Raw genomic sequence first — 14,191 nt, forward strand, 5'->3', positions numbered from 1 at the left:
TTCGTTCTCACTCCACTCAAATTTATGTCCTTGTCTATGTAGACGATATAATTATCACGGGAAATAATGATCAAGCTATCTCCCAGTTAAAAATATTTCTAAATAAAGCTTTCTCACTAAAAGATCTGGGCCGTCTACAGTACTTCCTTGGTATCGAAGTATCTCGCTCATCACAAGGCATTTTCCTATGTCAACGGAAATATGCTCTTGATATTTTGAAAGATTCTGGACTCACCGCTGCACGTCCTTCTGAGTTTCCCATGGAACAAAAACTCCGTCTCAGTCCCACCGACGGTACACCTTTGTCAGATCCGTCAGTTTACCGCCGTCTCATCGGCAGATTACTTTACTTGACGGTTACACGACCGGACATCACCGTCGCCGTAAACAACCTCAGTCAATTCATGCAAACACCTAGCCAAGTACACCTAGACGCCGCTCATCGCGTACTACGATACTTGAAGGGTACCCTTGATAAAGGAGTTTTCTTATCCGCAGACAGCTCCCTCCATATTACAGGATACTATGATTCGGATTGGGCTGGCTGCCCTTCAACTTGTAGATCTACTACTGGATACTTCACAATGATAGGGTCCAGCCCTCTCTTCTGGAAATCAAAGAAGCAGCCCACAGTTGCCAAATCTTCGGCAAAAGCAGAATATCGAGCTTTAGCCATCCTCACATGCGAATTACAATGGCTCAAGTATTTACTACTTGATTTTGGAATCGACCACTCCGACCCGATGACAGTTTACTGTGACAATTGGGCCACTCTCCACATGGCTGATAATCCCGTCTTCCACGAACGTACAAAACACATTGAGATAGATTGCCACATCGTTCGTGAAAAGATCAAAGACAACGTCATTGCCACACGCTTCACCAGTACAGAAAATCAGTTAGCGGATATCTTCACAATACCACTTGGGGCAGAACCGTTCAAGAACATAATTGGCAAGTTAGGCGTTATTTCCATTCCCGCTCTAACTTGAGGGGGAGTGTTGGAAGGTCCACTCCACTCGGCCAAACCGAGTGGACTTGGTCCCATAGGAATCCTACTACAACTAGGATTCCTTAGATATTAGGATTGTAATTTAGATAAGTTTTAATCTTTCACAACTCTACCATGTAAAACCTATATATACTCATACCCATACATATTGTAAACACAAGTTGTAGTGTTAATAAACAAAAGGTATTTACCTATCTCTCTCTCTCTCTCTCACGATCAACTCTTCACCATCATCATCTCTCGGTTTTACCCGAGACCTTCTCCAATGACTCTCGGTTATAACCGAGAGCTTCATCATCAACTCTCGGTTATACCCGAGAAATTCAAGCTGTCAACCTCGGCTATACCCGAGAGTCCCTCATCATCATCATCCTCGGCTTCAACCGAGAGCTAGCTAACTCGCTTCAATCTCTCTCGGTTTTCACCCGAGCTCTCCCTCCATAACTCGGTTTCTTCCGAGTTTGTCACATAGAGGATCTCACCTCTTCACATTTATTTTCTCTTTATCTCTCCTACAATTTCTTTTAAATCTCGAGATGATGTTAAATTTGCAACATCGATGAGAAAATGAATCATCGATTTGGTATTTTTCAATTAGGTTAAAAACTTCTACAATCACACTTGATTTTACAATAATTGATAATCTTCTCACACTAAAAATTGATTTTGATCCTTCAAATCTCTCTCCTGGATATCCTTGCCAACGTTGACGAAGACTTGGCGTCTGAAAAACATCTAAAACTCTGTTAATTCGATGGTTCAAAAGAATCCAGTAATCTAATTCGAAATCAGATATATACCCATTAATTAATTTTACAAATAGTTAGAATTTATTGATTAATTTTTTTGTTAGTCGTTCATATATTGAATTCTAGAGAGAGAAAGAGAGTTGCAAGTGCAGTTTTTCTAGAGAGAGGGGCGATTTAGGTTACTGACCTTTCATCCGAGCACTTAAAGGACATTTTCCGGTAGCATCTATGAGAACGATTTCATCATTCTGGCGGATCTCGGTATGGTATCAACTCAGAAAACAACAACTCCTTTATAATCATAAGCTTTTAGGGTTTATCAATTTAATACATGATGATTTGTTTTGAGAGAGAGAAGAGGAGGAAGGGAAGAAGAAGCCAGAGAGAGAGAAAGGACGATAAAGATGAATATGGTAGTCGCGACGGTGATCGGAAGCGAGACGAAGATGAAGATTAGGAGGTAAAAGACTACTCAGAATATGTTTGGACCAAAAAATAAATGTCTCCAAAATCAATTTTGATTGACTAAGTCATTATGCCCCGGAGATTTTTCTTTATTCCTCAAAGCCGCGACCCTTTTTTTTAGGACGCTATGTCTAGCACACATCCCACATGCATACAAATCCTAACGTATAGTTTAAGGGCGCCTCTATAGGCGCCTCCCGAAACTGCTATAGGAGCTTTCCCGAGGTGTTTGACTACAGTCAATTCCCGACAACTGTAGGCGCCCCCCATTCGGGCTGACCAGTCAGAGGCCCAGTGCATTTCTTCGGAGTGGGCAAGCCCGAGAAGTGTCGGACTATCCAGTCCGAGACGTCTCGGGCTGGGTCAGTCCGAGACCTTGTTTTAGGTTTCAGATTGAGACTGTCGGAGCCCAGGCTCTAATCAAATAATCAATCTACGCCTCTACGGTTTCATGGATTTTTCCCTATGTTTTCATAGTTGGGGTTCTTCATTCATGGTCAGGATTCTTTATTTCATGGATTCAAAGATGAAATTGTCAAAAATACCATTTGATAATGGTTAGGGTTCTTCCTTCAAAGAGGGTTCTTTGTTTCATGGTTAGGGTTCTTTGTTTCATTAATTCAAAAGATTGAAAACTCAAAAATATCATTTGATAATCGTTAGGGTTCTTCATTTCATGGATCAAGAAATTTCAAAAAGATGAAGCTTTATTGGTTGAAGAACTAATAACTTCATCAATTTTAGTTGAGAATGCACATCATATTAGATTGGATGAAGGAATTGAATTCAAGATTTGGGGAAGAAGAAATTAAACTTATACCCGGAGAAGAGATTAAGGTGATTCATGGCTTAGGAAAACACAGTATTGTAATAATTTTTGTTGAAATACACAGTATTGTAATTGGGATAACACCATTGAAATTTCGGATATTAGAAAAAATAGAGAGAGAAAGAAGAACACACGATGAAGAGGAGAAGAAGAGGGGTGCTCGGGAGGCGCCTACTGGGCTGTACGGGTGCTCCTACAGACGGGAGGCTCCTATAGCAGTTTTGGGAGGCGCCTATAGATGCGCCCATAGTTTAAGCATCCGTTCATAATCAGTTTTTAAGATTCATATGCACATGGCACTTCAACTATTTGCGCTTATACATCATTTAATTTATAAATAAGCAAGTGGCTGTGACAAAAAAAAAAAAAAGCAAGTGGAAGTAACTAACATTGTTTTTCCTTTAATATCTTTAATTACTCTTCTTTCGTCATTTCCTAGCAACACTTACTAAGTGAACATTAGATCATCTTCAAGGATAATCATGTCATTCTAGCATTTCTTCAATTTTTCTACAAAATGTGAAGGCAAATTTAAATTCCACAAACACTTTTCGTTTATTCATTTAATATTTTCATTGCTTACTAGATCTTTATTTATTAACTTCATATGTTAATGATATGTACTTAAATCAATATTCATTAAAGATAAGTGTGTTACATTGAGATAATTTAATGATTGAAAAATCACTTTAATATTAGTGTTATGAAAAAAACAAGTAATCCAAACAAAACAATAAAGAACAATCATACAGAACACGAGATGTTTACGTGGTTCGGTTGGTGAGACTTACTCCACGATGACAACAACGCGATGATTTCCACTATGATAAGCACACAAGTTACACAAGAGATTTGTGAGAATTCGACACAGATATCTCATAGGGTTTTAGTTTGTATAGCCACACTAAAACCCTAATCTCACCGACTCTCTCTTTCTAAATCCAAAATACACATGGATACACTAACTCTAATAACCGCCATAAGCTCTGCTCAGCAATCCAGCGCTGTCTCGGAGAGTAGTTCTGCCTCGTAGATCGCATACCAGTTCTGCCTCGGAGATCGCATACCAGCTCTGCCTCGGTAATCATCTCTGTTAACTGGTCCAAAATTCCGCGCCGAAATTGAAGCGGGTTGGCGATCGTAAACCGGATTAGATATCAACCTATATTCAACACACTTTCAATCGTTAGTCAGAAACCTTAATAAAAGATGGTAAGAATATGAAATTACAAGAAATAGAGGATAAAAAAAAAGTTGATTAGAAATAGGGGTAAAAAACATCAAAATAGAACCTAATCAGAAAGTAGGGGCAAAAATAAATTAGCACAAATGAAAAGAAACTTGGAAAATGCCACTGCTTTGGATAAACGAGACAATTTTCCGTTGTAAAAAAATTAAGTCGTGGAAAGTTTTGCCTAATTTTTGGAGAGAGAGAGAAAGATGAAGATTGGGATGGAGGTGGTGGTGATCGTGGAGAGCTGAAGAGAAGAGAAAACTTCGATGGTAGAATGTCAATCGGCCAAAGTTGAAGAGAGAGAGATGAAGTTTTAGAGAGGAGTCGAAGGGGTGTAGAGAAATAAATGAAAATGAAAATAACGAAGGAAATGAAAGTCATAAGCTGTAAGGACAAAATAAAAAATCACAGAAAGTAAGAGGACCAAAATGAACTGGTAAAAACAATTAGAGACCAAAACACATAATTGATCACAAATTGAGGGCCAAAGAGAACGATCTCATTAACTTATGTGATCCTGATCTCAAGAAAAAGATAATAATTGGTTGCAAGTCAAGTGATTTGGATAGTTTTTTTCTAGTCACCTAGCGTGACATTCACTAGATACCTCCATAAAGAGAGTACTATAAATGAAGTTGATACAATGAGTGTTTTGAACATAACGACTGGGGAGAGAGTAGAGTGATTGAGAGAGTATAGTTGATAGAGATAGAGAGAGTATAGTTGATAGAGATAGAGAGAGGATGTCTCTTTTATCCAAGCTTAATTTGATAAACGGCCCTCGTCGCCTTTCACAGTTAAGGCGCAGCTTTAATGTGAAACCACTCTTGCGCGTTTCTGCTTCTACTTTGGCTGAAGGTAATTTCTATCAGAAGTGCTCACTTTTCTACTATTAAAACTTGAGTAATACTAGATAACAAGAAAAACCAGCTGGCAGACTCTAGATAGAAATCATATGTGACTTGTTGTGATTCGTGGTGCAATGGATCAAAATAACTGGAAGCACGAATCACATCAAACCACATAAGATTTCATTAAACTTACGCAAAAATCCTGAATGACCCGAAAATTGAGCCGATCGCAGACCTAATGGTGATGTGGCAACTCCAATTGGTCAGGTCATGACAAAAGAGAAATAGCCTGACCAATTGGAACCAACCACATCGCCATTTGGCCTGTGCGTGGCCCCAGTTTTTACTAGTCGGGCTATGCCGAGAGAAATGGTTGATCAATGGGAGTTGGCGCTCAAATTTTCTGACCAAACAACATTTTTTTCGCAGATTCAAAGAGTTTCAATAGCAACTTGCCTGTAGTGGAGTTTAAAGATGTTCAGATGATTGAAGGTGATGTGCACCAAAAAGATATTCTGACTATTGAAAGTAAAATCCCCATAAACCCATTGAACTAAACTGCATAGAAAAATGAAAGAATTTCTTAGTAATTAGTCTCTCCGATTACTTTTTAGTAATTGTAATCAACACAAAAGAGCCTTTGCATAATTATATTTATAATATGAGGTCTTAAATACAAGATGAAGAATTAAACAACTCATCAAAACCTTTAATATTGTTGGATCACACAAGGCATACATAATTTGTATCATCATATTCATTCAATGGATATGATTCGGACTTGATTTTAATCATTCGTCTAGCCAAAGTTAGTTCGGAAATTAGCTAGCTTTTGTTAGAACAAAATAAATATTTCGGTGGTTTAGTCTGATCTCGTTTAAGGAAGATTTTAATCATAGGCAATAGTCCTATCGCTATGAACTTCTCCTCCGTAAGGTAGTAGGGTTCTCAATAAGTAGTTAGGAACGTTTGTCGCCCGCCATAGTTTATTACCTACCTGAAACTGGAAATAATCCAAAGATATGAAGTAGTTTATAATTTTACTTCTGTTGGTGACGGCATTAGTATGAATATTGTTGCTAAAGAGGATAGATCTATCCAGGACACTATAAAAGCAAAAGCTATTGGCGACAGTGTTCTTTATTGGCAATAGAAAAGCGTAGGAAATGACTACTACCGACGGCATAAAAGTGTCGACAGTAAATTGGCTAAATGGCCGTCGGCTGTACTTTTTCCGACGGTTAAATATTAACCCGTCAGAAATATCCATCGTCTTAAGGCAATAAGTCGAGTTTTGTAGTGAGGGTGATTATTTTGGGCCTATTCCTACTTCATTTATCTTAGTAAGGTTGTTAATTCTTAGTAGAAATGTGAGTGAATGATGGCGGCCGAAAAAATATCAAAGCATCATATATTATTTTGAATTGGGATGGCCTCACACTTTTATAACATTCAACTTATGTGTTAGTAACCTCCTAATGTTTTATATATTCCTTACATACAATAGTAATTAACAGCACCTTGGCACATATTTAGCAGGTACTACCACGAATTTGGATGGCCCCTTGTGCGAACAGGAAGTTAAACATATTCCGCCATACCTTTCGTCGTTTACAGCGAAATCACCAACTCAACAAATATTGTCCAGCAGGACCAAATACGAATACGCCATTGTAAGTAATTTTTCAAGTCATGTTTTTTTTTTAATTCCAACTAATTGGTACGAAGTATGTTCATTCGTTATGTATTTGGTGTTTGAAGGTAGTAGGAGGGACTAAGGAATATAACACTGAAGAGCCCAAAGACTCGCCCAAGAAGGTCCAATCAGATCCGTTATTGGAAGCGGCAATCAATATTTTATGCAAGAAATACCCCATCACACAAGATGATATCGAAGTAAGGCCCCGCTTCCCCTCCCCGCATCATTATTCTCTCATGGAGTTGCTTACATGATTATTACAATTGTTAAACTGCTTCCTCTATTGAATATTTTCGATATATAAACGAAGAATTTAGAGAATTCCTTTCTAGGTCAAATATGAGAACTGGCTCGAGATCGAATAGAATCAAAATTTAAAATGTATTTTTGTTGTCTAACTGATGTTTGACTGGTCTAAATTGCTGTTTTTGACTTGTTTTTAGGGCATATCAATCGAACTACTTAGGTTCTAAATAATGAGAACAATTAAGTTCTAGATTTGCAATGTATACAATATATACGAATTTGATTGAGATCTGTAAGAAAAACTACTCTAAGAAATGATACAATACATAAACAATAATGTATATTTACTTGTCGTTTATTTCTTTCAGATTATCCCTGTTATCGCTGGGTGCTCTGATATTTCTGCTACTATAAAAAAACTTGAGAAATTTGGAAGATATAAGGAGATTTTATGCGTTGGAACAGTAGGTAAGAAGTTCTTAAGTTGGTATGGTTTTGTTACGAATATCTAAAGTTGGCTTATCTTCCCACTCTTAGTTTGTGACCAGTTTCTTTTTGGCCATCTAATTTCAATAAATTCAAAACGGTCTTTTCTTTTATATAAAAGTATCAATTTTAACAATTGACTTTTTTATTTTCATTATTATCCTTCCTTTTAAAATAATCTCTCTGTTATATCTCTCTTCTTAGTCACCGGAATGGTCGTCGGTGGCCGAGTCGGTCGGTCAGCCACCGCGACCTTCATGAGAGAAAAGAAACCTGCCTTCTTTTTATCTTCTTCTGGCTTTTCTTTTCGTCTTCTCTTTTTCTTCTCTTTCTCACCTCTTTCTCACTCTTTTTGCAGTAGGTGAAAAAATCTTTGAGATCTACTGAAGACGACAAAGGGGAAGCTTTCCTCTTCGTCGTCCACGCAGCGCAGCAGCTGTTGTGTTCTTCACTGGTATTTCCGTACTTTTTGGGACTAAGAATTCATTTTCCCTGCAAAGGGGACTAACCCTTTCTTTTCTTCTCTTTAGAGTAAAATCTCATGACTTCCGACATTTCTATCGGAATGGCCAAGAGTGAAAAGCACAAAAACTTGGGAAAGCTACAAAAAGACTTGCAAAATCGTAGCTATTAAAAACGAGATATTCATATAACACTAACTAGATTGTATAAGAGAAATACTTTTTCTTTTTCTTGCTATACTAATTGTTTTAAAGCATCAAAAAATTATTTGAAGCGAACTAACTATTATATTTACAAATCATCAGAGGCATGGAAAGAAATGAAACGAAGCAGTTTTCCTAAAGATTTTGTATTTGGTGTTGCTACATCAGCTTATCAGGTACTTTTAGCCGTTAATACATTAAAACAAAATGCATTATTAAGATATTTAATTTTTCAACAAATGAAACAAAATCTTCAAAAATAAAGAGAAAAGTGTGGTTAGTGTAGGTTGAAGGGGCGAGTAGAGAAGGTGGGAAGGGAGAAAGTATTTGGGATGTTCACGCACGCAAACCTGGTATACAAATCTCCATCATTTTGATATAATTCCATTGGAGACCATTTCTGTTATGTTTTATATCTGTATGTTATATCAGGAAACACCCATAACAACGCAACTGGGGATATTGCAGTAGATCAATATCATCGCTACAAGGTAGTTGAATATGCATTTTTTTTAGTTAGAAATTGGACTTACCCTCTTCAACTGTCCCAAATAAGTTTTAAATGAAATTGGACCTACCCTCTTCAACTGTCCCAAATAAATTTTAAACGACAAAACTACCAATTTTCTTGCCTCCTTCTTCCTCTTTTCACCATCTTCAGATCCTGTTTCATCTTCTCTCTCCGATCCCTCTCTTCTATCTATTAGCATTTTCCCTTTTACATATTTTGGCCTAATTGAATTGTTTTCCCCTTAATTTATTTATAACTTTATAATTTCTCCAATAATGCAGGAAGATGTCGCACTTATGGCAAAATTAGGATTCGACGCATATAGATTTTCTATTGCGTGGACTCGCATTTTTCCTGGTAAGTGAAGAAGGTTCAGTTCCCGCAATAAAAACTTGGTCTCTGTATATTTGTATATATGAACTTGATATTCTTAAATGAATTGTACAATGATCTATCAAAATGTTGGCAGATGGGTGTGGAACCAAACCCAATGAGGAGGGTATTCGCTACTACAACAATCTCATTAATGAGCTGCACGCAAATGGTGCTCGTTTCTTATACTTCACTATATTTCTACAAAGAAATTAGACCATAAACTTATATATATATCATATTTGCAGGCATGAAACCTGTTGTGACATTATATCACTGGGATCTGCCACAACATCTTGAAACAAATTACAAAGGGTTTTTAGGACGTGAACTTGTGTAAGTTTCCATATTTTTTTGAGTTAACTTGTTCATTGGTTTATTATATTTTAGAAACTTGTACTAGTTGCAATATTGTACATGAAATTTATCGATTTGGCTTGACATTTGTTATTCAGAGACTTCTTTGGAATCTACGCACGTACTTGCTTTTCAAGGTTTGGAGACAGAGTAAAGCACTGGATCACATTTAATGAACCAATCAGGACCGCCACAAAAGGATATGGTAGTGGAGAACATGCTCCTGGGATGAAGGAGAATAGGTTTACGGAACCATACATCGCTGCACATAACTTGATCTTGGCTCATGCAAAAGCTGCCTCCATATATAAAAAGGAGTTCGAAGTAATCACTATACAATAAATAAAATAAACTATTTTGAGTATACAATGTTATACTATATATTTTCGTTTTTCACATCCTTATTAACGGCGTTACTTTGTGCTAAAATGATTGTTATATATTTATTTAGGGCTACCAAAAAGGTGTAATCGGCATAGCACCTGACTGCGAATATGCAAAACCTATTTCAGATAAACCTGCGGATAAAGCTGCTGCAGACAGGCACAACGATTTTCAGCTTGGATGGTAATTTCTTCCATTCAGACTTGTTCTTCGCTTTTTACAGTATCTTTATTTTTGCATATACACAATGAGTTTTAAGCTCAAGTAAAGTTTAATAAAGATGATATGGGGAATTTCCCATGTTAAATATCTTATTGTAAAGATCGTTTCCCTTTATTTATAATCAATTTACCTATGTTAATTAGATATCTAAAATCTTATTTAAGGTATAAACGGACTTAGCAAAACTTTTTCTTTTTGTGTAGGTTCTTAGAGCCATTATTTTTTCAAGAATATCCTCTAAGCATGCGTGAGAGATTTGGGGACCGACTTCCAAAATTCTCAGATGCAGATAAAAAAATGTTAAAGGGTTCAATAGACTTCGTTGGTATTAATCAATATACGACAAGATATATTGCTCATCATGGAATAAGCGAGGAGGCTAACTTTTTCTATAAAGAAACACAAATTAAAAGACTCGGTAAGTTTTTTTTTGGTAAAGTAACAAGTGTTTGTGTCTCGAAGTTGTTACCAAAAGGGTGAAAATCAACTTGGTACCACTCGATCGATAGATTGCTGACTTGTTCATTACCACCTTTTTATGCAACTTCTTCGGTTCTTGTGTTTTTTACTGTTAGCTTTGTTTTTCTTTTTTCAGTTGAATCACCTGAACACGGGGTCATCGGTGAGCAGGTATTGTGTTTCTTGGATCTCTTATATATATATATATATATTTTTTTTTTCGACAGAGGATCTTTTACATATATATTGGCTTAGCTCTCTAGCTAATAGTTTTACGCCTTTATGCATTTGATATAAGTTGTACTTTTTCAATCACATCCACATAGGTTGGTCCAGAATGGCTATATGACGTACCATGGGGTCTACGAGGATGTCTCAACTACATTAAAAACAAATATAAAAACCCTCCGATATTCATCACTGAAAATGGTATTTATAGTTATATTATAAAGCACAAATACTCTAATTAACCTCAAATACTAGTACTAAAGTTCTGATTCTAGAGCCGTTATTAATTTTATAGGAATGGGTGATGACGATCATGAAGAATATAGTCTCATTGAGTGCCTTGATGATCAAAGGAGAGTTGAATTCTACAAAGGCCATGTTGCTGCGGTAGCTAAGGCTATAAATGAGTAAGTCTTCTTCTTCTATTCAATACGAAATTGGACCTTGCCATCACCTTATTTGATTTGTAAAATGAAACAGGGATAAGGTGAATGTGAAAGGGTATTTTGCATGGTCATTCATGGACAACTTCGAGTGGAACAGAGGCTACTCAAAGCGATTCGGTTTGGTGTATGTTGACTACAAGAACGGACTTGCCCGTCACCCAAAATCTTCTGCAAAATGGTTCCAAAATTTCCTTTTGAAAAGTGGAAGTGAAGGACATTAAAACTATAATGCAATATTTGCATGGAAAATAGTAGACTTCCCGGCCACTCTCCCGGGTGAATCCCGGCCACCTCACCCGGTCGGGATTCACCCGGGAGAGTGGCCGGGAAGTCTATTACGGCTGTATTTGCATTACCAATGGAGTTGCTGTTAATTTCCTTTCAATTTTTATGTTGGGTTTCAATTTCTGTATTGGGTTTGGGGGAGTAAGGCTTACGTCCCCTTCCCCGATGTTATCTATTTAATAAAACCGTTGATTTAGGAAAATAAGAAAATTATCCGGAATGGGAAGACTTTATAAAAAAAACTGGTCAACTAAAGTTGACCCATATATTTTGTACTGTAATTGTTATGGGAAATAAAATTTTGTTCACCATTTATTCTCCATACTGGGAAGGGTTGCCGGTAAACTGCGATTGTGGGCGGCCTTAATTTTTTCTTTTTTCAAATCTTTCTCTTTCACCTTTCTTTTCCAATCACCAAATCCGGCAACCACCATCATCATTTATCTCCATCTCTCTCTCTCTATTGATTTTCTCTCTCTCACTGCCTCTCTCTCTCACTGTAACTCGACATGGAGCAATGCCCCTCTCTCTCTCGGGCTCTCTCTCTATTGATTTTCTCTCTCTCACTGCCTCTCTCTCTCTCGGGCTTTAGACCTCTTTCATTCTAGGGTTTAAATTAGACGGTTATATATCGTGCGTATTACATCTCTACGATGCATCAATGCCTTGTAACGACGAACGTAGATCGATGTCGAATTCTCAAAAAAATAATAATAATAATAATTCTACAAGTCTCCTGTACCAGGGCGGATCCATGGGGGTGCGAGGGGGTGCAGCCGCACCCCCCGATCCTCTCCCAAATCAATAATAGCGGTAATAAAAAAAATTCCAAGACAAAAGATGTGTAGTAATGTTACAGAGAATTTTAAATTTCAATTATCTCTCGAGAAAAAATCAGTTTGCGACCTACAAAAAGAGACAAAGTTTAGTAAAAGGGAACTAATTAATGTGTGTAAAGGTAAACTTCAGCACAAAACGTAAGATGTGCTGGAAAGTATAAAATGTACAATACATTTGAACACGAGAAGGGATACCTATGAGACAAAACAATATTGGTGTAGTATCCCAGAAAACATAAAGAAATTTTGTACAAAACTGTATGGGAAGAATATTGACATATTCCTAGAACAAAGTTGAGAAGGAAAAACAATCAGAAACTTAAAAATGTACAGTAAATCTAGTAATGCACCACACTTTTTTTAATTCCCACTCTAAGATGCGGAATACAACAATTAGTATGCCGATTCAGTTCTTGTGGAATCATTGTCGCTGATGATCTTGCAACAGTTGAAGATAAAGGACTTAAGATATCACGTTGCAACCTTCACAAATAAGGAAAAAATATAGAAATGTAAGGCGAAGGAAACTAAAAAAGGTACAATAAACTTCCACATAACAAGGAAACGTAGAAACTGATTGAGAACGATAAAATGTAGCGGGAACTGAGGAATGTACACTACATTTCAATACGTAAACGTATATCTATGTCGTTAAATATAACAAAAATTAGTACAATCTCTAAAAGAACTGGAGATGTTCAGTGCACTTTGAACCTTAAATCCAGATTTGTTGCTTTAGATCTCGCCAAATCCGGATTTAGTTTTTCCATTTAGATTAAGATTATGTAAATACAAGAGAGAGATAGACACACAAATCAAACTAAACTTCTTCATTATTAAATATAAAATCCAGATTTGTTGCTTCTAGATCCCAATGATCTGGTTTTAAGATCCATGAATCTAGAAAAATCACAGAATTTATTTAGGGTTTTAAGATTGTTATTATTCGCTTAAGTTTTTAGAAACCCTAGATTTTGATTTTAGGGTTTTAAGATCCATGAATCTAGAAAATCACAGAATATATTTAGAAATCTGTTTTTTTTTCATCCAACGAATCTGGTTTTTTTCACAAAATCAAACTTTACTGCTTACACATCCAACGAATCTTGCTTTTCCATAAACCAAAACATCACCAATCTAACTCTTCACCATTAACCGAAAAATACTTCATCTGAATCTTCACCAAAATTTCAAGTCCAAACAGATCTGGAATAGGATTACTTGATGTAGATATTTTTTGGATTATGTAAGAGAAAGAGAGAAAAATGAGAGTTTGTAAAAATTTCTAAGAGAGAGGACATTAAGAAAGAGATGTTGTAGCCTGTAGAAATCTCTTAGAGAGAGAAAGATGAAGATGTTGAAAATTTTCTGAGAGAGAGAGAGAGATACAGATAGGTGATATAAAGGGAATGGGGGTATTAAGGGTATTAATAAAGCATGACAGACAAATAGTGGTACTTTTTGTCTTTGGGCCCACCCATTAATAACTAGTTGGACCTGCAACTAGTTTTCAAATGGTTGTGGATCTTACCCACATTAGGGTAGTACTTTTTGGACCATTCACCCATTTTGGCTATATAAATGTATATATATTTATCTAATTTTGTATGATATTGATATGAAGAAGGCCTTGGCATAGTGGTTATGTTGTGAGTTAAACTTCATTTATGAGCGTAAGGTTGTGGGATCAGATCCCTCCATAAACAATTTAAGTATTTCTTTATATAGATATATTTGCATATTAATATTATACAGGAAATTAGGCGGAAGGCCCAATTTTCAGATTTTTTTTGGTTAAAAAGACATCTCATTTTTTTAAAGAGCTAGGCCCCAAATAACTTTTCGAAATGTT

At 36.4% G+C, this 14,191-nt stretch overlaps 1 protein-coding gene across 2 annotated transcripts; it reads left to right on the forward strand.

Annotated features, from left to right (window-relative positions):
• Window positions 1-4,943: 4,943 nt before the first annotated feature.
• On the forward strand, window positions 4,944-11,781 carry LOC147559741 (beta-glucosidase 42-like). Of its 2 annotated transcripts, none has more exons than XM_086661652.1 (19): window positions 4,944-5,147; window positions 5,570-5,632; window positions 6,680-6,813; window positions 6,902-7,036; window positions 7,454-7,553; window positions 8,339-8,412; window positions 8,523-8,589; window positions 8,669-8,727; window positions 9,029-9,104; window positions 9,217-9,291; window positions 9,368-9,455; window positions 9,575-9,800; window positions 9,928-10,043; window positions 10,286-10,500; window positions 10,678-10,712; window positions 10,868-10,970; window positions 11,065-11,176; window positions 11,250-11,466; window positions 11,547-11,781. In XM_086661652.1, the coding sequence occupies exons 1-18, from the start codon at window positions 5,033-5,035 to the stop codon at window positions 11,434-11,436; spliced, it is 1,980 nt and encodes a 659-aa protein (XP_086517778.1). In that variant the 5' UTR covers window positions 4,944-5,032; the 3' UTR covers window positions 11,437-11,466; window positions 11,547-11,781. The 2 variants fall into 2 exon arrangements, with proteins under 2 accessions (XP_086517778.1, XP_086517777.1); XM_086661651.1 differs by having other exon boundaries at window positions 11,250-11,422.
• The last annotated feature ends 2,410 nt before the right edge of the window (window positions 11,782-14,191 follow it).

The sequence above is a fragment of the Eschscholzia californica genome, unplaced genomic scaffold, assembly GCF_041429995.1.
Source record: "Eschscholzia californica isolate CP2 unplaced genomic scaffold, dmEscCali1.0.p SCAF_2, whole genome shotgun sequence".
Taxonomy (NCBI): domain Eukaryota; kingdom Viridiplantae; phylum Streptophyta; class Magnoliopsida; order Ranunculales; family Papaveraceae; genus Eschscholzia; species Eschscholzia californica.

What these genes read in the sequence shown, in the direction of transcription:
- LOC147559741 (XM_086661651.1), top strand. Translation starts at nt 5,033, where the DNA reads ATGTCTCTTTTATCCAAGCTTAATTTGATAAACGGCCCTCGTCGCCTT. An exon ending in ATCAATATCATCGCTACAAG is followed by an intron (nt 8,728 to 9,028) that starts GTAGTTGAATAT and finishes CCAATAATGCAG; the next exon opens with GAAGATGTCGCACTTATGGC. An exon ending in GTAGCTAAGGCTATAAATGA is followed by an intron (nt 11,177 to 11,249) that starts GTAAGTCTTCTT and finishes AAAATGAAACAG; the next exon opens with GGATAAGGTGAATGTGAAAG.